We start from the raw sequence: 25671 nt of genomic DNA, 5'->3' as shown, positions 1-25671 counted from the left end.
AGAGATGTTGGTAATCGACATTATGTTGGATGATATTATGAAAGTATTACGTAAATACAATACAAGACATGCCATGCGATTACTTTCCCATTCAAATAATCAAATAAATCAGTCCCAGCCTACCAAGTTGATGAATGCTCATAAAAATAATCTACTATATTCTCTTGACTAATGTAGTCAATTCTATACTATATTAGAAGAATTAAATGCTATTTTGATAATTACCTTTTTTTAGTAAATTCAGTTTTAGAGTCATTTTTGACTTCCACACACTGCCAATGTATGTGACGAAAGTTTTTTATTTTCTACTTGGAAGAGGTTAAATATAAGTTCTGATTTTTCTTTTTTTGAATTAAAATTTTTCAAAAAGCGAGTAATCCAGTGAAGTCCTGAACTATTCAACAAATATAAATTACGAATTGGAAAAGTTTTAGAAAGAAAAGGAATTATTTCGAAACCAAATTCACAACAACGATCAGTTTGATAACGAGGAAAATTTAATAACCGTATTTGAATACTTACCGTATTCAGTGCGAATAACGCCCTGATTTCATCCAATGAGTCATATATATATATATATATGATATATTATATATATATATATATATATGTAGGAATATTTATTTAATAGTTATTGTTAAGTTATATATATATAGGAATGTTTATTTAATAGTTATTGTTTAGTTATATATATCAAAGCGCGCAAACGACTGACTACCACGACGACTTAATACCAACAACTGCTTGTTTCTTTAAGCCTCTTCTCGTTCCTTCCAATTAATGCGTAAACCGTATTCTGCAGCAACTTCGAAAAATAAAGCCAACTTTCTCAAGTTTTCTTCCTTGGTTTTTGAGAAAATGATTATGTTATCCATGTAGACTGCTAGAATGCCATCTTTAATCAGCTGTTTTAAAATGCAATTTATGTACCGTATAAAATTTGCCGGTGAGTTGCAAAATCCAAAAGGTGCGAAATTGAACTCAAATAAACCATCTTGCGTTATAAACGCTGTATATTTTCTACTACTTTCTTCAATTGGTACGTGCAAGAATGCACTTTCAATATCCAAGGTGCTAAATATCACCGCACCATCTAGCTTGTCCACCACATCTTCCATATTTGGTGTTGGGTATTGGTCTTTAAATGCCAACTTATTAAGACGTCTGTAGTCGACACATACTCTTTTTGTTCCATCTTTTTTAGCTGCTAGTACGACTCGACTGCAATACTGTGACGTTGATTTTCGAATAATTCCCCCTTTTAGCCATTCTTCAACCTGTGTTGTGATTATTTTTGCCTCTTCTGATGCTTTTCTGCTTGGGGATGCGTATATCGGTTCTTCCTTTGCTAGAATAATTTTCATTTCGATTGGACTTTTACTCCATTTCATTGGTTTATAATTATTTTTCAACTCTTCGATTTCTTTTTCATGCTTCACTTCATCTTTGCTTATGGTAATATTCATAATTTCTTTTTCTTCGTGTTCAATTTTCGAAATCAGCGAAGTGAAGCTGTAGCCGTTCTCATCCGAAGTATATCTACATTTACTTAAAATGTCATATCCTATAATGAAGTCGTAATTAACCGCATAGTCAGGTACTATTATCAAATGGTGTTCTAATTTTATTTTATCTAATTCGATTTCGCATAAGATTTTGCCTTCTGGTTTTGTTTTTGCACCACCGAAACCAATAATTTCTTCAGTGTAATTTTCCACTTGCTTTTGCACAAAATTGCTATTAAATAAACTGTGTTTTACCAGTTATGTCGGCACCACTATCAATTAAACACTTAAATTTTTCTTTGTTAATTCTAACCAATTTTAATTTTTCCATCTCTAAAGTACAATTTACTCTTTTAGCTCCTAGATTGGTTTCTAAGCAATTTTTTGCGATGTGGCCTGATTTGTTATATTTAAAAAGAGCCGCAATTGTAGCAATGCTCCTTTTTTACTTTTTTACGTTTTTCTTATTGATGTTGCTTACGCCTTCTGAAGTTTTTGTTTCGATTTCTATTCGTTCCTCCGCTTCACTGTTGCTTTCCTTCTCGATGCGCGTTATTTTTTCTTGCTGTTGTTTTTCAAATTCTTTCTTCGCTGCTCTTGTCAAAATTTTTCCACTGTCTTCTACATTTACGTCTTCCATCCCAATTTTTAGCCTTTTTCTGCAACTTTACTACTTTCAATTGTTGTTTGTGTAGCACTTTTCAACTGTTTCAACTTCGTTTTTCTACACCCAAGCAACAATTTTTTGCTCTCGCACTTGCTTTTTTTTCTGTTTTATATTCACTTTAATTATTGAACATTGGACGAGCCCCCAAATGTAGGAATATTTATTTAATAGTTATTGTTAAGTTATATATATATATAGGAATGTTTATTTAATAGTTATTGTTTAGTTATATCCATATATCAAAGCGCGCAAACGACTGACTACCACGACGACTTAATACCAACAACTGCTTGTTTCTTTAAGCTTCTTCTCGTTCCTTTTTGCCGGGGTTGCCAGATCTTCCCGTTCCTGCCTACATATATATATATATATATATATATATGTATAACTAGTAGATGACCCGGCGAACTCTGTTCCGCCTTAAAGGCAATAAATAAGCAGTTTTTATTTAATTGGAAAAAATACAAAAAAAAAAAAATACCTACATTAATCATTCATAATTTATTTGTGTATTTTAGTACACATCGCAAATTATCTATTTGTTGACCTCTGTTGTTCGCTCGACCTTCAGTCCTTAAATTTGCAGTATTTCGTATTCTTCTTGCATTACGGCTTTGTCGGGAAAGATTCGATCGTCTTGGTCGTGGCATTATTAAAAAACTAAAAACTCAAATTTTCAACCATACCATACATTATAATTGTTAATTATTTATTTTGTTGAGTTTGCAACAACCAGGTAGTTTTATTGATTAAAAACGATATTTATTGCAACACAAACTTATATTGATCTAATACAACTTTTAAAAACACATTAACTAAGTTATATTTCTATCTGTTAAATTTTAATAAAATATTTTCTTATATCAAAAATTTGATAATTTCAAAACCTACTTTGTCGTGAACGGGATAAACAGGTATCCTATGTCCTTCTCCTGGCCTTAAACTACCTCCCTGCCAATTTTCAGCTAAATCGGTTCAGCCTATATCCTTCTCCTGGCCTTAAACTACCTCCCTGCCAATTTTCAGCTAAATCGGTTCAGCCGTTCTTGAGTTATAAGTGGTGTAACAATAACACATCTTTCTTTTATATATATAGATAACCGTATTTATAATCGTATGGTTTTCGTTATATATATAATATCTCATGACTTGTGCTACGATCGAGTAGCATAGTTACGGCCACATTCTGAAGTATATATATATAAAGACTTCATATATATATATATATATACAGATTTATTCCGAAATAAGTCTTTTTATTTCAAAAAAAGAAGAATATGTTCAGCAGTTTTTCTAAAATTAGCGTAAGGCTTTGATAGAATTTGGAATACAATATTTTATATCAGCTTATATCATTATTATCATTATAATATATGACTATATCTTAAAGAAAGAAGAAAAACACTTTACTTTAGTAAAAAACTTAAAATATTTTTCATTTCTTTAGGGGTAAATGGAGCTGTACCTCAACAAAGAGTCTTCGGACAGCTGTCTATGTCAGATACACAAATGATAAACCAGTTTAGGACTATTGTAAGATATAATCCTTGACATATGATTCAATTATATAGATAAGAAACTATGTCGAACGCTTGACATAATGCACTCTATGCGATTAATTAACATAAATGAATGATACTGTCATAATAACACTGAAGACGTTCTGCTTCGTAAATGTAGATAACTAGATTGAAAGCGATGAGAAAACCATTTGTATTTCCTTAGTATTTAAATGTTGTCATAATTTTTATATCCATGTATCATTAATTTATACCAAATGGAAATGGAATGGTGGAATCTAATGCGTTACCACTTCTAAGTTTTTACGTAGGCATTCCATGTCACAATTTTTACATCATGGTATCATAAATTTGTACCAAATCAAAATAGAATGGTGTAAGGAATTTCCACTTCTAAGTTTTTACATAGGCATACCATAAAATAGCGTTTTTGGATTTTTTTTTAATGTTTTAATAAGTGATTTATTATTATTAAATAATAGGCTATGAATGCGGCGCAACCTAAAATATCTATTGTGCATCCAAATGCCTTATTAAAACAATTCTCGACTATTTCATATCTCGTAATTGCTGTGGACTTAAGTTTACCTATTTGATGTGGGACCAAGATTCCACTTCCAACTGAGTCAAGTCTACGTCTTGCCGGCGCTGGGCAGTTGCAAAAAACATGTTCTAATGTTTCCTTCTCCTCATGACAGAGTCGATAGGAATCACTTTCTACCACACCTATATTTTGCATATGATAATTCAGTCTATTGTATCTTGTAAGTAGTTAAGTGTAGAGTTATCGTTTCTTCTAGGGTTAAAGATAGCGTCAACTTTGATGTGTTCAGCATCAACAAATCATCTTGAGTGCCGCATGCCTATTTGGGATCTTTAGTATTCAAGTAGACTTCGTTTCTTCCATTTACATACTAAGTTATTTGTGAAGCGATTTGTCATCCTACAGAAGGACTTTGGACCAATAAAGGAAGTACATGTAGAGGAATTTCCGATCTAACTCTTTAGGTGGGGTTTTGTCCTTTTTACTTACAAACTTAGTTTTAAATAAATTTTTTCTTAAATACGATTTTTACCCTCTCAATACTATATAACATCTTGCCGTATATAAGCGGCTTACCGTAGGTCCTAAGCTTTTTCATGAGCTGCCAAGTGATCATCTATTTCGGTAAAAGACTCGAACGGTTGTACTTAGCTTTCACATGATCCATAGTGGAAATACAATACTCTTGTATATTAAAGTACAATTCGACCATTCATTTTAAGTATCAGCGATAGTGTAATACTTCCTCTACTTGATCGATCTCAAATGAATGCATCAAAATGAATCAAACGTTCAAGTTGATTTTAAGCTGAAGATAAGCTAAGTAAGTCGAATATTTTGTAAAATTTATAGTTTTTGGAAAATAAAATTTTTAATTATTTGTAACATAAGCTAGTGTAATTAAAAACACATCATTTAATATATATATATTGGTGTTCTCGTAGATTTTAAAAGGTATTTATATTATTGGCATTTTTTTATTACAAAATTAGTATTTCTGAGATTAAAGTATATTTTAGTTAGAATTTCAGGAAAATTGGTTATTACTAGCTACACATCTATGATCTACTATTTAAATCGAATATTAACTATTGTGGTTATTATTATTATTAAAAGAAGGAATCGTGCACTGCGACCTAACAGATCTATTGTGCCCCTTAGTCGGATGACAGTGTTTCTCCAAGTCCGATTTCTTTAATGAAAGAGGGTATAGACCTATCTTTCCTAGTCTTGAATCCTTATGATCCATGAAATTGTGGTTAATTGTGGTTAATTATTTAAGAAATTTCTAAAATGTAAAATGGTTTTTTTATAAACTCAAAGTTAATAATATTTTATTATATTATCTATTTTGAGTTTTTCTAAACTTGATTTTAACAGATTTAATTAAACTACTGCATAGTGGTGGAAAAATTAATATTATTTTAAAAAAATCCTAAATTATATTTAAATACTTGTATGCAAAAAAATTTTTTTAATTATCCTAATGATTTTTTTATTACACAGGATTCTTTAGGCGGTAATACAAAAACTCTTATGATTGCATGTATTTCACCAGCAGATTATAACTATATCGAAACAATTTCAACACTTCGTTATGCAGCTCGTGCAAAAAATATTTCTAACAAGCCCAAAATTAATGAGGACCCTAAAGACGCAAAACTACGAGAATATCAAGATGAAATAATTAAATTAAAAAAACTTTTAAATGACACTAATATAAAACTCTCATTGCAACACATTCCTGCTGAAAATGACTCAACACTAAAACAGGAAAAAGAAATGGAAATGAAATTTGAATCATCGCAACTGGAACAAACAAGCCAAGAAAAACATGTTCATGACATTGAGCATTTGCGCAATCATTATGAAGAAAAAATAAAAAACCTCACATCAAATAAGTTAGGGCAAGAGGACGTATATTTAAATGAGATTCCCTTAAACGATAATGTCGCGTCAACGGACATAATTCAGTTAGAAGCTAAACAGCGTATAGAAGCTATAAAGCAAAAATTAATAGGAGGAGAATGTGCAGATGACATTCAATTAAAGGAACGAAGACAAAGAAAAAAAATCGATGCCCAGAGAAGATTAAGTGCACTAGCTCATGCTCTCAGTCGCGTCGAGCAAACCGAAGACCGCGATTTGTTGCAAGGACACTACACAAACATTCAACAGGAGATCACTGAAAAAAATGAGTATCTTAGATTGTACAGGCAGAAAATTAAAACACTTGAACGAGAAATATCTGATTTGCAAGCTGAATTTCAGTTAGACCGAGCTGATTACTTAGAATCAATCAGAAGACTAGATAGAAACTTGAAATTTTATCAGCAATTGATGGATAAGGCGATACCCATTCTTAGAAAAGATGGAAAATACTGGTTAGTTTTAATGTTCTAAAATGTATATTTTTTTAATTCTGTTTTTACTATTATAAAATGCAGCAGATTTATGCAACAGTCGTTTTCTGATTCCATGGTTATCATGACTGAATCGAAATGAGGACTATACCTCATAACATGACGACATAATAAATTCTTCCAATTTTTATTTAATTTTTCTTACTTTTTCATTACTTCTTTTTGCCTATTCCTTTTATTGCTACTTGATAGTTCAATTGTCAATTTTATGTAAGAAAGACACATCTATAAACATGTAAAAAAGTATAACATATCATGTTCATAAAAGCTATTATACGAGGTACTCATTGAATTAAATACATCTTTTTTGAGTGAATTCAATGAGGTGTCCAAAGAGCTATTGAAAATTTCATCTCTTTTTTTCTGGATAAGATAGTACTGACATCACGACTGACTGCGGGGTTGTTTCTTCGTATTCGATGATACCCAATCAACTGTTTTGCAGCTGTAGGTATATGTAGAACGTGAGATATGTTAGGGTAACAGCCATATTGTCTAATGAATGTCGCATTGCTGAAATTTGGTATTACCAACTACTTTATTTCCAGTCGCAGCGAGAACAATGATCCTTCATCCATTATCAAAAAGTTTTGTATGAAGGCTGCATTTTCTGACCATCGGACCAAAGATAACTTCTTTACCCACTTTTGCGTTGAAGATATCAATTTTAATGCAATGATGTTGTCCGCATTCATATTTTTTTTTAAACTGTACATAGAGAGCCTCCATTTCTCCTGTGGTGTCCTTATCTAAGGTTTTCTTATCATGTTCATTAGGCTGGTGTTTTATATGAAGGGTTCTAGGTTCGATGCATAACTCGGTGGATACAAAGCTACAAAGAAGGTTTCGCGGCATACATTAATTTAATACGTACGGATTGTACATATCAAGAGAAAGCTATATTAGGTGAAGGTTGTGTGTCAATTTGGAGAAAACTGTGACAGGGATAATGCTCGAATTCACCAAAATAAGTGCAATTAGACACATTACCTTCTATAATGCTCATATACCGCATAAATAGCTTAATTATTAAGCTACAATTAATAAAATCATCAATATACAGAAATTATATTTTATACTTATGTATTTATTTCATTGCTGGTTTCTTCTTATTTATTTACATATAACTTGCACAGAAAATAAAAATAATACAAAATATGTGGCAAGTTCTAATACAAAAGTAAATGCATGAACGATCGTAACGGATATATGTATATGCATATATGTATATGAATTCAAAAAATTATTAAAATATTTGATATTGGTTTCTATGTCAATAAAATATTAAATAAAATGATAATTATTTGAACATACATATTTTATAAAATCACACATTACTTGCTAATCTTTACTAAGCTTCCAATTTATATAGGGACGCTGATGAAATTATTCGAAACTCATTTTGGAATGACGATCTAAAAATATGGAAACTTCCAGAATCATCTATGTGTAGTTTCAAACTTCCATATGCGGCGAATTCTGCTGCAAATGTTTCGCGTAAATCAGTAATTCTTAGCTCATCATCTCAGCATGAAGAAATAATTGATGAAAATCGGAATAATCAAAGCAAAAGTGTACAGGATACAGATGAAACTACAAACGTAAATAAAACGGATATTTGTTTTTTAATTAAGAATAATAATCAAAAAATTTTTTTTATTTATTTAGACTAGTTATATCGATAATGAGAATATATTAAGAAATTACTTTCGATCACACCGTCAGAGAAAATCAGCTGTAATAAGTAACAGAAAAACTGCTGACTGCTGGAAAGGTTTGATATAAATAAATTTTAGTGGTTTTTACAAATAAATGCTGACGAAAAAGTTATATCGATATGTATATAATTTCATAATTTTTATCAGAATAATTCTTCATTGTTAGTACCTCAGTTGTGAAATTGAAACCATAAATAGTTAATTAAATCAAGTGTACCTATTCAGAATTCCTGGTAGCTGAATTAAAAAAGTAAACTTCAAAGTAAGGTAAACCCGTTCTCGGAACCGCTCAACTATTTGACGTTATTGTTTGATTGACGTAGTGATGCTGGATCCTTTTCTTATTTGCTGTGGTGTTAAATGAATTGTTTCGGAATGGGCACGTCTAATATTTACCCATGAAATCGTGATATGGTTTATATTGTACATTTCTAAATCTCAATTCAAACTTCGTAAATAACTGTTCAGTAATGCTAGCATATTTTGTTCACTTAACCAAAATCTTCACAGATCAGCATTCTGATTTACTGGGAGTCTGACCACTTATCGACCTGTGCCATTGCGCACAGTTGTACATCCAGAAAAGTCCTTACAAAGCATCCCCTTGTTTATTAATGGAATCGTTTGTATTTCTTCTTACCACACATTTCTTTATACAATTCGAAAATGACAGCAATTATGTGATTTGACCTTGCAGTGGTATGTACTTAGGTCTCGATTGTGCACCAAAAATAACCCAACCTAATTAAATACATTGATCAATAGTATTATTATATTGGAATAGCGCAAGTGTTATATTGGAAAATTATTTATTGTGGGGTTCTTTGATTGAAAATTTTTCTATTTACGAAAAATTGAAGTGATTAAATAGGACAGATTAGCCGCACTTAACTTGATTTCAGGATATTACTTAATTTGATACAATAGTTGTACTTCACGGTTTCTATTTATTATGTTAAATATATTTTATTCTTCAAAAATATATTCCTACTACGCCTCTTAGTTTCTATAGTATTTACTTTTGCTTCGAAGCCCTTGAGTACAGCTGTTAGTCCCTTGCTACTTTCCAATTTATAGATGTAGAATTGTTTTGATTGTGTCTCTAATTTAGCTATAATTTTTCGATTCTGATCTCATTTGAAACCTATATTTTGGTTTCATTTATCATGCCTTTGCTAATAGGTAGACATTTTTCTTACCTATTACATTTGTAAATGTATTTACCAAGGTACTTTTTTTCTCTTATGTTTACGGTGGTTTAACAGTTTTTCGTCAGATATTTCTGCGTATTCGCTTTTATCTCTCAAAGCATCAAATCTGTTACAGTAGCCATTATTGTCCATTTTTCGAATTTTTCATGATTGTCGCTGCTTGTATGTGGACTCAAGTCGCGCTTAATTATTGACGCAATAAATAAACGTTATGTTTTTATTTTGATAATAATAATTTCTTAAAGGCGTTTGCACTTTAATATTGATGTTCTTGTGTGGTTTGTTTTTGATTTTTAGGCTACTATTGATGCTAATTTTGTTGTTGCTGCTACAGTTGCTGTGATTGCTGTTCTTGACTTAATTGTTGCTGGTCTCCACGTTTTAGTGGGATGCAATCATCAGGCATTTATATAATTTGAAAACTCAATATATGAAAATATATATCAAATTTCGCACGATAACAAATAGTTATTAATATAAATTTCACAATTAAACGATTATACAATGAAAATATTGCCACAGCGATTTTTTGATACTTCCAGCGAGTACTTTGACTTGTTACAAGTTTTTCAGAAATTCACCATTTAAAGCAAAACCTTTTCTCAGATCTTATCTCGAATACTACAGACCGAACTATAAACACGACCTACTTGCAAAACGGATCGCATTACGTAGACAAAATATAAAAAATAATAATAAAATTTAAATTTATACAAAATTCAGTTTGTCATAAATTTAACGTTAGTTTTCCTAATTGTGAAAAACAAATATGGTATTTGACAGATTGCAATAGTGATGCCAACATGTTAACAAGAGACTTGTTGTTTTTACTTAACTTTAAACCTGTCGAATACACATTTTATGACATAACATTCTGTGGTGATACCAAGCTTCTCTTCTGATAAAACCATACAATCCTAGTATCTCCTATTGCAGTAGGTATTAATAAGTGATTTGGATTGTGTTAACTCCGGCAGATCATTCCAGTAAACATTTTTGTTCTAGTTCTCCTTTATTTTTGTGACAGAAAAGAGGGTATTGTTCAAATCCATAGAAGGGTTCCGGCCCCCCTATTAGTGTAGGTGCTTCTTTCCTGGCTAGTATACAAATCTACGTATTGGTTTCTGCGTACGCCAGTATGTCTCAGTACCCAGGGAATCGGACACCTGATTTGATTAGCCGAGCTTATTTAGCTTTTCAAGGCATTCTTGTGCCAGTATTGAAGTCACTTGACGCGAGTTAAGTGCTTTGATAACCGTTTTTTTGTCTGTTAGTATTCCGATATTTTTTTCTTAGTATTTCCTGTCAATATTCAAAAGCACACATTTAAATATTGCGTAAATTTTAACTTGAAAGACACTAGCACTTTCTCCCAACGGTTCTCAATGCTTCTTGCCTGGTACGACTATGCCCGCTCAGACACCTTGCTCTGTAAGCAAACCGTGAGTGAACCATGCGATTGTGCGTTCCATTAGCTGATAGGTTTGTTTGATGCTTTCCCAGAATTTTGCATTTATCGTGACCCATGGCATTCAAAACTCCGGACACTATTTAGAAGATATTTGAACCTCTTGCGATTAAGTCAGTTGTCCGTCAGGTTTCGTTTCATCAGTTTTAGAACCGCGCTTTTGACTTGGGACCTCACATATAGAAGGACTTCCATGGATGCCGTTGGGTGTGCCCTCATGGCACCCTTTATATATATTCACACCAGTCTTTGTAGCTTGTATAGTACGTATATGTTAATCAGTTGTCTGGTTTCATTTTACTAGATAAGTGCCCCATATAAAATGAGAGGTCTGTTTATCGCCGACTAGACCCAGCGCAATATTTTTGGTGTACAACCCCAAAGTTTCACTGTTAGGGATCTACTTAGGCTCATTAGAGCCTAAGTGGTTTTCTTTGTAACCTTCTTAATGTGATGTTTCCAATTGAATTTTTAGTCAAGATGTATGGCCAAGAACTTAACTGTTTTATTTATTTCTATCTCAATTTCATGGAGCCTGATTGGTTTAAGATGTTTGAGTTTGTATTTTCTTGTAAATGTTACAACTTTAGTTTTACTCCATTTAGTAATGGAGTAAGCTGATGAAATTATCTGCAACTTTTTCTATTGTTTTTAGCATGAAGGATGTGGGGCAAATGGGTCTGAAGGATTTTGAGTGAAGTAGATCCTTCTTACCTGATATTAGTACGAAAACCATCTTTACGTGAACGCAAACACAATGCTAGCTCTAGTTATCTTCGTTAAATTAGCGCCAAAAGTCAACGATCTGTGCCAGGTGATTTGAATGGTTTAAAAGTGTTCACCGCCTATTTAACCCTGGCTGTTGTACACATTTCATTGGCAATAGCACAGGTTCCTTTCTCTGCTATATGGTAATCTTCCTGATTGATATCATAAGTTTCATGATGCTCTACGAACAAAAAGGATCCAGGAAAATGGGTACCGAGAAGTAATCGGATCGTTCCTATTTCATAGTGTCATATTTTTTCAGACTTGTTGAGGAGAGTGTTTTCTCTTTGGCCATCATTGTGAAGAGTCTTGCTGTCTTTGTAGTGTTTTAGCTAAATAAACTTCTTTTTTTTTTATTATTTGAAACACAATATGTACAATAATATAAATACATGTTTCATTTGACTACGACTAGTTCATACAAGAACTATCAAGCAGTTTTGTTACATTTCAGTATACTTATTAGAATTGTGAAGATGTCAAAGACTTAGTGTTAATAGTAGTAATCTAAATTATTATTAGACTACTAATTCGGGAGTAGATCTGAAGGCTTTGTTCGTTTAAGTCTTCTCAGCAGGCCAGATGTATTAGACAGATGGTTGACTGTCTCGTTTGGATGCTGTTGTAATCGTTTTTGGTGCTTTACCGCGAACTTCTGGATTACTGCAGCCACAGATTCGATCTTCAAGTCCCGATGGAGGTCAGTATTCGTAATAAACCACGGAGCGTTGACTAAGTTTCTTAAAACTTTGTTTTGAAAGTTTTGAATGATTTGAATAGTGGATTTTGGTGCACATCCCCATAAGACTTGCTTGTATATCATTAATTTATTGTTTAGAGAGACGGGTGATTTGTTCCCAAGAAGCCAATATAAATTTTTGTGTTTGGATTCTAACTCAACTCGTTTTTTCTTTATATGTTCTTTCTATTTCAACTTAGCATCTAAGTTCATGCCAAGGTATTTAGCTGTGTTTGAGTATGGTATTTGAGCACTGCACATATTTATCGGCAAATATTCAATTTTTTTGTTTGTGAAGTTTACATGGACGGATTTCGTTTGGTTGAGCTCAATTTTCCATTTTTTAGTCCAACTAATAATTTGATCAATGAAATGCTGCATTGCTTCTGTTGATTCGTTTATTGTGTTTCCAGTGGTAAGGATCGCTGTATCATCTGCAAACGTGGCAATAACACTTTCTGGTGAAACTTGCAGGTCGGCTGTGTAAATTAGTTACAGAATTGGGCCAAGTATACTTCCCTGCGGTACTCCGGCTTCAATTGGTTCAAGTGTTGAGTACGCACCTTTATATTTTACTCTGAAGAATTGGCAAGATAAGTAGGACCACATAATTTCGGATATTTGTCTCGATATGTGTCTCGGATATGTGTCTCACTGTTCAATCTTACGCACAAGTCCTTTTTGCCAAACTTTATCAAAGGCTTTCGATACGTCTAGGAAAACTGCAGTGCAAATTTTTTGTTCTTCAAGTGCTCCTTCGATTTTGTCGCATATTCTGTGTATTTGTACTACAGTAGAATGCTTTTTTCGGAACCCAAACTGATGACTCGGAACTATTTGATTTTCTGTGAGAACAATCTGTATTCTATTAAGGAGAATTCGTTCAAAGATTTTTGATAAAACGAGTAATAAAGAAATTGGACGATATGACGAAACTTCATTAGCAGGTTTTCCTTGTTTGTGTACCATAAGTACTTCCGCCACTTTCCAATAAATTGGGAAGTGTCTTAATCGCAGAGCTGCATTAATTATTTTGCATAGTTTGATTATTCCTTTATTAGGGAATTGGTTTAAGATCTCAGCGGTTATCTGATCCCAAGCAGGAGCCTTTTTTAGTTTCATATTTCTTATTTCATTTTTTATTTCTCTTAGCGAAGTTGGTTGTATTGCTTGGTTTAATGGATTTAAATTAGACGTAGGAAGATTATTTCCATCATCATTTAGTGTAAATGTTGCCTTAAGAAATTTTGCGAATAAATCTGCTTTTTCTTCGTCTCTTTTGGCCCATGATGTGCCATCTGCTTTAATAGGAGGATTATGTTTTATAGGATGTTTTACTGCTTTCACGGCTTTCCACAGCGAGTAATCTGTGCGTTTCTCATAGGAAAGGCTTCTAAGATTCTGTTGTATCTTATCGTTTTTAACATTATTGATAAGTTTTCGTAGTTGTGCAGTTTTCCTATTTAATTCCGTTTTGTCAGTTGGTGATCGTGTTTGTTGCCATTTTTTACGCAATTTCCTTTTTTCCCATATTAGTTTATTTATTTCTTTTGGAAGAGTTGGTCTAACCTGGTGTTTAGAGAACTGTGAAGTACTCATCCATGCTGATTTTTGAATCTGCTGTGTAAATAGAAGAACTTCGTTATCCACTTCAGTCGCTGAGTTTAGATCAGAGTTAAGATTAAGAGTGTTTTCAAGATGCAGCCTACAGTAATCCCAGTCAGTAGATCTATTTATTAGGTAAGGCTTCGGTTCATTTATGACTACACTTTTATTAATAGAGAGGTGCATAGGTGAATGATCAGAAGAGAGATCATATCCATTTTCTATTTGTAAGAGTTCTTTCGGTATTTTTTTAGTTATAAAAAAGTCAATCAGATCCGGTATTTTCGCTGGGTCAGTTGGCCAATATGTTGGGCTTCCAGTTGATAAGACATCACATCCTGTGGCTTGAATGGCTTTTAATAGTTCTCGGCCCTTAGTTGTAGTTAATCGCGAACCCCAATGGACATGTTTAGCGTTGAAATCGCCGCCAATAATGAATTTATTTTTAAATTTAGAAAGGAAGTTTATATATTGATCTGTGTACTAATAGAATGTCTTGGAGGACTGTAGACCGAAATAATTGATCATTTTTGATTTTGTACTTTTATTGTAACAGTTGTGGCTTGAAACTCGCTACAGCTGATATTTTCCTCTTCATAGTGACTCATGGTTTCCTTTATTATAATAGCACTTCCCCCTCGTGCATTGTTATTCGGGTGAGTAGTGTGGTAAGTTTCATAACCTCTAAATTTTATATGTGATTCCCTCGTAAAGTGCGTTTCTGCTATTAGACATATATCGATGGACATTTTGTAAAGAATAGTCTGTAGTTCGTTTTGTTGATGTAGCAGCCCATTTGCGTTCCAGAGCATAACTTTTATTGAAGACTGCATTACATACGGTGTTTGGGAAGGATCTGTTCTAGTTTACTTATCCGTTCATCTAAATCTTTATTAAATTTTTCCTGGTTTTGTAGCAGTTGAAGTACCAACTGCAAGGTTGAAGAAATTTCTCCAGGGTTTTGAGAGTTATTATTTGATTTTAGTGCTTGGGCATATGAAGGTGTTTCATAATTTTGTGTTAGTTTAGAAACTGGCAAATTTTTTATATATTCAGTTTGATGAATAATTTGCTTGTTGTGCTAAGAAGCATTTTCAAATAATACTATTTGTTAAGATCTTTTCGAAATAAAAAATAAATACACATTGATAATTATAAAAAATTGATAAAAATAATAACGTCAATGGTAACAATTAAGAAAATAAACAAAAAATTTTTAATAGAAAACCTTACACTTAATATCCCGAAGTCTTTGTAATTACATACAATCTAATAAGCTTTATTATTTAATAGATTTAACTGAATACAGCAAAGGAACCCTGCAGCGTAGTCAGATTGAACAAAATATGAAATGGAATAAAGTACAGGCACTTATTAAAGAACCTCGGAAAATTACTTTGTTCCCAGAAGAAATATCTGATAAAAATTCAGATTTAAAAAATTCAAACACATGGAGTTATCCTCTCCGAACCGTTGACAAAAGCAATAATTATTTGAATAAGACATGGTGTGGAAGCAGTAGCAGTGATATTGGAAAACATAAATTATTCGCTTTGAATAATCTTCAAGAATAAGTACAAAATATCGAAACTTAAGCACTTGACTGTTGAGATTATTTATTTATAAAGTTTTATGTATGTTAAATTATTTTGTTAATCTAAGTGTGATGTTGATTTTAATAATAATAAAAAAATAAAAACAATTAACTTAATTTTTTTGTTCCCTTCAACAAGGTTATGCAATTCACCATAAATCGTTTAAAGCTAGAACAACGCTTCCAAATTGTGGAAATTTACTTTGAAAAAAATAAATCTTCGCGAACTTCATAGAGCAATATGAGATTAGAGACAATAAGCAAAATTGCCATATGACATATGAAGCGATATAATAACCATTATCTTATCTCATAAAGAATGACCAATACATCCACTAAAATTGACTGTTTGGTACGGTTTACACGCTGTCAGCATCATCGGTCCTTATTTCTTTCGAAATGAAGAAGGATCTAAGAGCTGCCGATCCGGTGAATTGCGAGTGCTATCGAGCCATCTTGACTGAATTTTTGTTTCCAAAAATGTATCAGTTAAATATCGATGAGACGACGTTTTTGGTTTATTGTTAAAAAAAACTTTTGTACCCCTATATTACTGACTTAAATATAAACTATTTTAATTACTTGAAGAATACACAAAACTGTAAATCAATTGCCTTTAAAACTGAGTAAATTTCAAGTATTTTCCGTTGAGAAATGGCTATTACAAATAACTTTGTAATAATAGTTATATGCAAATTATCAAAACTCCACGGAATTACGAAAATAATATAAGAATTTTTTCCCACAACTACAGAACCCTGATGTGCCAACAAGTGATTGGAAGGTGTTAAAGGTCCTAAAGCCAGCCAAAAAGGCGAGGGACAAAAATTACATCCTATTAATCAACAAAATGTCTGAGAATGTTCTGTATTTAAGATACGGGGAGATGTTGTGGGGAGTAGGGAGCGTGTACCTTGGCCTCAAAAACGACATCCGACCGATAGGAACTCGAAAAAACACGCTCACTGCAAAGGAAATCGAAGAGGATCTTAGTCTCGAAGAAATCCTAAGTTCGTCTCTAAATCTTCGCGAAGGGGAGGAACCGGTAGGGATGAGTGTAGAAAGCAGCCCCGGGTAGGAATGGGAAGCTCATGCTAAGGATTCTACAGATAAACCTCCATTACAGTAAAATTGCCTCAACTGAGCTCCTTCACAGTCTAGAAGAGGGCGGCTACGATGTGGCTTTAATTCAGGAACCATGGCTAGCCTCGGGCAATCTCTGGGTTGAATTCACAAAACTACAAAACGTTTATTCCACAACGGGTAATTAATTGTTATATTATAAACTTTCTCTCTACAGATGATCTAACGGTGGTGGCAGTGGATGGTGATTACTCTTTGCGTCCTGTTACATGCCACACAAGGAACAAACGCCATCTGAAGAACTCCAAAGAACTTCATCATTCACTTTGGGGAAGTGCCGACATTAACGGTAGAGGTGAGCCTATTTTCAATTACATAATACAGAGTAGGCTTAGTTCTGCAAATAGAGAAAAGGAACCAACCTATGTTAGACCAATCTAGAACGTTCTAGATATAAAGCTAATGTAGATAATGAAGATAATGTAACGGTGACGAAATGAAAGATTCTTGACGAACAATCATTTCCAGATTAAAAATATATTAGTTTTCAAAAAAAATTCCAGTACGTGAAAAGGGAGAAAGTTCTAAGAAATCCCAAACTAATGTATTGGGATCTTTATCGAAAAATTCTGAAACAGAGATTGGGAAAATTTACGAGAATATTATTTTGCGTAGATCTAGAAGTAAGGCTTGATCAACTTACCAGAGTCCTAACTTAAGCTTACCAAAGACACTACATTCGCGAAATCTTCAAGCTGGCTCAGTTGGCAAAATGTGAAGTTGTGTGGGAGGAGTATAGGGATATCCATAAGCAATATAAGAAAGCTATTCGTAACGCGAAAGAAACTCCTGGAAAAAAATCTTCGTAGGTGTAGAAAAAACGGTGGAGGTAGCTAGGCTTAGAAAGCTATTATCCAAACACCTAACTATGCCTAACTTTGTCAGGAAAAAACACGGCGAATGGACTAAAACCAACACCGAATCGCTTGTAGATCTTACTAACACTCACTTTCCTAGCTGTGCAATTGTGAGCAATATCGAACCAGAATACAGCAGGCTTTATAGAAAGAAATATTGACCCATATGCAAGTTTGGAATGGGCAATCAAGTCATTCGCCTCATATAAATCTCCTGGACTCGATAGTATTTATCTATGAAATCTCAAACGAAATACCTTGAAGTGACTGTGGATAGCAAACTGAAGTGAAAACCAAATGTAGAGGAACGAATAAAGAAGGCAACAACTGCTTTCTACGTATGTAAAAGTATGCTAAGAGTACATGGGGCCTCTTACCCGCTCTTATGTATTGGTGATACACGTCTTTAGTCAGACCTATATTACTTTACGGTATATTGGTTTGGTGGACAGTTATCACAAAGTATATATAACCTCTGAAAAAGGTCCAAAAACACTCGGCAATTTGCATCACTAGTGCAATAAGGACAACTCCGACGGCAGCCATTGAAGCAATACTAAACTCACCCCCGGTTTATATCTTTGCTGAAAATATGGCGGCAAAAATGGCCGAACGGCTACGCATTACTGCACAACTTACCCGAAGATCTTTCGGGCATAAGTTGTCGGATTCGGATTATATGATCCCGATCATATATCCTGGAGAAACGATAAGAATTGTGATCGAAATCGAAGAATGGAAAAAAGGCATGATACCAAAATGCAACACCATAAATGTTTAATGTTTTCACTGACGATTCAAAGATGGAAGCGGGAGTAGCGGGAGTGTTTGCTGTTAAAAAAGCAGCGGAGCTCGTATGTGTGAATGAAACGAGAAACTACTGCATAAATTTCTATGTGGATAGCCAAGCAGCTATTAAGGCGATCAAACCTTACTGGTCATTACCCAAAAATATTCTAGAATGCAATGAAGCTATAGCTAGACTAGCCTGCGACCGCAGACTTTGTATGTACTGGATTCCTGGTCATAAAGGCATAGAGGGAAATGAGACAGTTGATGCTATTGCTAAAAATGGCGCAAAACTTTCAGAGGAACAAACAAGCGAAGTACTCAGACCTCTGAAACAAATACATAAACTTCTGGACGAGCACATGACAAGGAGAGTAAATGAAAGGTGGCTAAACTTAACCACCTGTAGAATACCTAAAATCATGTGTAGACACATATACGAGGAAAAATACTCCAAGGATATAATATCGTTCAGTCGATAGAACTGTAGAACATTAATTGGTGTATTGACAGGTCATTGTCTAGTCGCATCACATGCGCACAAACTAAATGAACAATCATTCACAGCGATGTTTATAGGAAATGCAACGAGCCGGATGCAAAGGACACTCTAGAGCATCTGCTGTGTAACTGCCCGGTTCTCTTGAGAACTCGACAAAAATACTTGGGCTAATAAGATGTGCATACTAAGTGATGCACACAATGGCTAAAATAAGACTCTGATCTAGTATTGCAATGGACCTTAATGGTCTACGCGTGACCTTTTTGGTCAGCCAGCATAATTTAATCTAATCTAGCCATAAACCTAACCACTAGAATACAAAATAATGAAATCAAGGTAATACATTCATGTATTAACGAAAGCAATTTTCTAAACACCAATGGAACGAATCAGGATGTAATGACACGTATTAAAAAAACATTTGAGAATTCGGTTTCCTAATCAGCATATGTATAAGCTCAATTCTCACTTCGAGCAGAATACCCACACAAATAAGCAAGGACGTTTCGTTGTAAGGTTACCATTTCTCCAGAACTGTTCAGTTTTACAAGAATCACAAGAAATAATCTATTATCGATGGAAGCTTAATATGAACAGACCTATTCATATGAAGAATTGCGATATATGACTAAGCCAAACTTAAATTTCATATCGGTTTATAGGTTATTTTATTCCTCATCATGCTGTACTTAAACCAGATAGAAAAATGAATACGTTTGGATATTTCTTAAATCATCTAATGTCCAATTGACCAACAGTTCAAAGTGAACTTTTTTCAAGTTTTAATACTGTAGTAAACGGACGTAGTACAACACTGGCAGTAAACGTACGTTGTACAACATGGGACAAGAGAAGACCAGCTGGCAGAAAAAGGGCGGCAAGATAAGCGTTTGGTGTAAGATTAACAATTAGTGTATTTATTTATGTGTAACTAGCGAAGTTACTACATTGGCGACGAGGATAAAGCTAACATGAATGCGGAACAGTTTAATTTGTTGTTGCAAGCCGTGCAAAAATCAAATAACGCTTTGCTTGAGGAGCTTCGTTTGTCGCGGACACAACAACAAATTGATGCGCCTTCTTCAACTATAGAAGCAGTTTCATCAACATTCAGGAATCTATCTGACTCAATGCTGGAGTTTTGCTATGATCCTGAAAGTAATGTCACATTTGAATCATGGTACAAGCGTTATAAATCAGTTTTCACTATAGAAGCAGCACATCTCACTGAGCTGACTAAGGTTTGATTGCTCACAAGCAAATTAAAAAATTTGGATTTCGAGCAATCTTACCAAAGGAACCCCATGAGCTTACATTCATGCAAACGGTTGCCAAACTCTCGTCTATATTCGGATATCGCCAATCAAAATTTTCTCAGCGCCAAAAATGTCTTACAATTTCAAAACAGGATTATGAAGACTTTGCTCAGTATGCAGCTCGCGTCAACAAACATTGTGAAAAATTTGACATCGTTAATTGTACTCCCGATGAGTTTAAAGCACAAATCTTTGTCAATGGCTTGAAGAGTTCACACGATTCGTTAATACTCGAGAAACTCCTTGCAAGACTCGACAATGAATCAACACAGTTTGGTGCACTTCAGACATAGGCGCAAAAGGATGCCTTCATGCACTTAACACTTCAAGACCTCACTAATGAAGATGAACGTATAATCTGTCTGAAGCAAGACAAATACACTGTCGTCCACCCATCTTCAAGTTCAGAAGTTTTTGCAATTCACCATCGATATCAACGCAAAAATGAATCATTACTATAAAATTCTTCAACAAAAGACGAATCTTCGAAACCACCAACGCCATGTTGGTGTTGTGGAGGTCTTCATTGGGTTAAAGATTGTCCATTTAAAGGCAAAATATGTTCAGCATGTAACACTATTGGCCACAAAAATGGTTACTGCAATATGAAGCCAAGCAAGTTGCGACGCAGAAAATCTCAGCCTGACACATCATGTGTGAAGAAAATTGATGAAACTAACAGAACGCAGCAGCACCGTAGGTATGTCAGACCAAATCTCAATGGATCTACAATTAAACTCCAACTTGATACCGGGTCGGACATAACGATTATTTCCAAATCGAACTGGACCAAACTTGGTCAGCCAACCCTACAAACTACTAATAAAAAAGCTGGCGATGCTTCTGGAAAAGTAATTCCACTTCTGGGCAGCTTTGCTTGTGTTGTGAACCTAAATGGAAGAGAGGAATATGATGTGTGTTATGTCACACCACTTAAGTTGAACTTATTTGGAATTGATTGGATAACGACATTTGACTTATGATCAGTGCCTATGAGTTCCTTTTGCAAAGCAATCCAACTAACTAGTAACGATAAATTGAACGATGAAATAAAGGCTGGATTTCCGTCTCTCTTTTCTAATGACCTTGGTTGCTGTACGAAGACCCAAGCGACTCTGAGACTAAAAGAAGGAGCGCGACCCGTTTATCGTAACGCTCGACCAGTTCCATATGCAGCAGCTCCCATAGTTTCGGCAGAACTTGAACGTCTTCAACATCTTGGAGTAATTTCACCAATTGAATACTCACAGTCAGCGGCGCCAATCGTAGTTGTAAGAAAGAAGAATAAAAAAATTCGTATATATGCCGATTATTCTACAGGTCTAAATGACGGTCTAGAGCCAAATAAATATCCTCTTCTAATGCCTGACCAAATATTCTCCAAACTCGCTAATAAGAAAGTCTTTAGCACAATTGACCTATCAGATGCATTTTTCCAGATTCCATTGGACCAAGAATCTCAAAAACTGATGGCTATCAATACTCACCTCGGCTTATTTAAAGTACTTAGACTGCAGCGAGGTGTTAAAACAGCCCCTGGCATTTTTCAACAGATTGTGGATACAATGCTTAGCGGAACCAACACCATTGGGTTTATTGATGATATGATCTGTTCGGGAATTAATGAAGAAGACCACAAAATTCAACTGTTGAAAACCTTAAAGCGTATTCATGATTATGGATTCAAACTTCGCTTCGAGAAATGTAAGTTTGGAGAAACATCTGTCGAGTTCTGCGGACACACGGTAGATCAATATGGTATCAGACCACATCCAGGGAAACTTCAAACAATCCAAGATCTCCCACCACCAACAAACTTACTATCATTAAAAGTATGAAAAGCCTTCGTGGTCCTTTAGATGAACTTTTAAAAAAAGATAAGAAGTTCGAGTAGAAACCACAACATAATGAAGCATTCAACAAGATTAAAAATGTATTAGCTTCTGATCTATGTCTTACGCACTTCGATCCAGCAAAGAAAATAATTTTAGCTACTGATGCTTCAGAATACGGTATGGGTGCAGTTCTCATGCATCAATTTAATGACGGAACGCTTCCCCCAATTATGCACTACTCAGCTACATTCAATGCAGCAGAGCGGAAGTATCCTCAAATGCACAAGGAGGCTCGAACTCTCGTGTTTGGATTAAAAAAATGTCACTATTACATTTCTGGTCGTCGCTTTATCATTCATATCGACCACAAGCCACTTCTTGCTCTATTCAACCCGAAAAATGGCATCCCGTTGTTCACAGCGGCTCGCCTGCAACGTTATGCAACCACTACTCTGTCATACGACTTCTCTATTGAATAAATAAATACTGACAGCTTTGAATATGCCGATATTATTTCTCGACTAATCGCCAACCATGTAAAATCTGATGAAGATACCGTCATAGCATCTATTCAATTAGAAGAAGACGAGGACCTGAAAATCAATTGTTTTGCGGTAGAAACAGCCACCAAACTTCCAATCACTTTCACTAATATTCAAACAGCAACCAAAGCCTGCCATACTCTCAATAAGGTCACGTTCTACATCCAAAATGACTGCTGGTCTCAAAAGAAAAAACAAATCACAGATAATGAAGTAGCGGCATTTTTTCAGCATCGACATCATCTTACGATAAAACAACAGAGTATTTTCTTTGGTGAGAGAATAGTTATTCCCAAAATTTACCACCAGCAAGTCTTTGAAGATCTCCATAATGGACATCCAGGTGAGTGTCGTATGAAACTTCTTGCTGCTACCAAAGTTTTTTGGCCAAACATTAATCTTGATATCGATCATTTGGTCAAAACTTGTGACACATGTGCTACAGCCTCAAAAAGTCCAATGAAATGTACTCCTCAACAGTGGAAAATTATTTCTGCACCATGGAAACGAATTCATATTGACTACGCTGGTCCAATCGATGGCAATTACATCCTTGTTATCATAAACGCTTTTAGCAAATGGCCAGAAATATTCAAAACTTCAACTACTACTGCAGCTAAAACTATTGAGTTCATTGAGAAAGCTTTTGCGCAGCACGGCCTTTGTGACACGATTGTTAGTGATAATGCTCCGCAATTCATCTCGCAGAAATTCAAAAATTTTTGCGACTTCCAAGGAATTAATTACATATCTACAGCTCCATACAGTCCACAATCAAATGGCCAAGCAGAACGGTTCGTTGGCCTACTCAAATCATGACTTAAAAAGGCAAAGGGAAGTATCGACAGGAAGCTCAACAAATTCCTCACTTGTTATCGATACACACCATCCTACAATCTCGGTATGAAATCACCATCTGAGCTCCTAAATGGCAGAAAAATGAAAATTCGTCTTGACTGCATTAAACAGCAAAAACCGAAAGGCGAATTAGAAAAACAGAGTAATCAGCAAGAGACAAAATTAAAGCAGTTCAGCATTGGAGATAACGTTTACTATAAACTTCATTCCAATAATAATAAATGGACTTGGATACCTACTGTAAACATAAACTTATTTTTCAGTTGTAGCATAAATTCATAAAATAAAATATATAAATACATAAATAAAATGTGCCCCTTGAAACAAATTGCCCAAAATTATGAGATAGCGGACGGATGTACGCTAATCGGTGATGTGAAAATAACAACAGGAGTATGGATAGTCATTTAATAGAAACTGTATGTCATGATGAGAGACCCTAGCGTCTAAAATCAAAGGCACAAAATTGTTAATTAACTTATGCAGTTTTAATGTCAGCTTTTATTATTGATGTTGCCAAAAGTGATATGACCACCAGTTGAAAAGAAATCTTACGGATCGTTTTATTTTAATAAATTTAATAAAAATTTTTGTTGTTGTTTCTTCATTACAGTTGGAACCCTTCTAGTTTCTTTTCGTCATAATGCGCTTCACATTCGACAAAAAAATTAACACCTAAGACACGTCCCCAAGAATTTAGAATTATAGGAAAAACGAACAACAGTATTGTTCAGCTTTTCCTACTCGCTTTAACGAACGTGAAGAATAACATTTGAGTAGCTTCTCTCTAAAATTGCACCCAAAAAAGGTACTCTACATACAGTAAATAAAAATATCCATAACAGATGACTACAAAAGAATAGATTTGAAATTAAATTTTATTGGAAATTAAAATAAACAACTACAAAAATAAGTTTCAATTCGTTGAACTTGTGTTTCCAAATATGGTAAAGCTGTATAAGATCGTTCTAATTTAAAAAGCATGTCAAGTGCTTTGGCATTTGGCAAGTGACAAAAAATATTAAAACTTGAGCTTTGAAAGTTTGTACAGCCTTGAGTACTTGTGGAAAAACTCGTTTCTAAATAGGGAGGTCTAAACAAATTATTTACGTACTATAAAGTAATCAAAAGAAAAATTTGAATATTTCCTAAGATCACTGATGATGAGTACTTGATGAGTACTCGAAACAGCGTTGTATGGTCAATCAATTTCAAGTAATTAATTAAAAATTTTTGTTGTTTGCATCTTCATTACTATTTGAACCCTTCAAGTTTTATTTATTTTGCTACAACTCTTCTAATGCATAGATAAAATATATCTAATTTAATTTAATTTATTTTAACTCATTTTTACATATTTATTATTTTATTTATTTATTTTTTTATTTTATAAACTTTTTTATTAAATATTGATTAGGATTGTGTTTGAATAAAAAAGTTATACCCCCGGGTGGAGTATTTCATCACGTTATGGATTTCCTTTTAACTAATTAGCAAACTTGCGGAATTCACGTATGTGTATGACATAGAAATCACATTTGTTGATAGTGAATTAATAATTCACTTGCCTAAAGAAATCTATAGTAACCTATAGTTCTGCAGTATGGTATGGTAGTTAGCTCTCATTAATTTCACCAAAGCTTTCAAGTATTCACCAGTTTTCAAATTTGTTTCCGCTGTTTTTGATGCCAGAGGGCCATTGTGTGACCGCAACGTGCTCTGGATGAATATGTTAATTTCTATTTCAGAATGATGTCAATGAATAAGGAAGCCTTCCTGTGCAGGCTCTAAGTCAATGGTTAACTAATGTATTCTATATCTACGGCGCAAAATCCTCCTGGATTTGGGTGAAAATTAGGCGTTAAAACTAAGCATTTCTCTTCCACTGGAACACTGCGATGACAGTGTTTTCTTTTAAAATGAACTAGATATTTACTTACATATGGGAATAAGTGAAAACATACACGTTAACACATACAGGTTAATTAAACTTTTCTACATTATTTTATTATGGTAATATAAACATTAAATATTTTTTACATCATTATCTAACTAAGTTTTTATTAA

At 33.9% G+C, this 25671-nt stretch overlaps 2 protein-coding genes across 2 annotated transcripts in view; both read left to right on the top strand.

The window, feature by feature from the left end:
• The window catches only part of LOC119686205 (kinesin-like protein KIF17), a 223738-nt gene extending 207910 nt beyond the window's left edge, over window positions 1-15828 (top strand). The window contains exons 3-6 of the mRNA XM_038100716.1: window positions 5743-6620; window positions 8032-8260; window positions 8328-8433; window positions 15462-15828. Of these exons, the coding sequence (XP_037956644.1) occupies window positions 5743-6620; window positions 8032-8260; window positions 8328-8433; window positions 15462-15742 (1494 nt within the window). The 3' untranslated portion in view covers window positions 15743-15828. The remainder of the gene's footprint in view (window positions 1-5742; window positions 6621-8031; window positions 8261-8327; window positions 8434-15461) is intronic.
• Window positions 15829-22523: 6695 nt separating this feature from the next.
• Window positions 22524-23565, top strand: LOC119675208 (uncharacterized protein K02A2.6-like). The gene is made up of 2 exons (XM_038086397.1): window positions 22524-22639; window positions 22698-23565. Exons 1-2 carry the CDS (start codon window positions 22524-22526, stop codon window positions 23563-23565), a joined length of 984 nt encoding a protein of 327 aa, XP_037942325.1.
• Window positions 23566-25671: the final 2106 nt, after the last annotated feature.

This window comes from Teleopsis dalmanni, chromosome 2 (assembly GCF_002237135.1).
Source record: "Teleopsis dalmanni isolate 2A chromosome 2, ASM223713v2, whole genome shotgun sequence".
NCBI lineage: Eukaryota > Metazoa > Arthropoda > Insecta > Diptera > Diopsidae > Teleopsis > Teleopsis dalmanni.
Note: the sequence above shows the minus strand (reverse complement) of the source record. Positions and strands in the feature narration are given on the sequence as shown.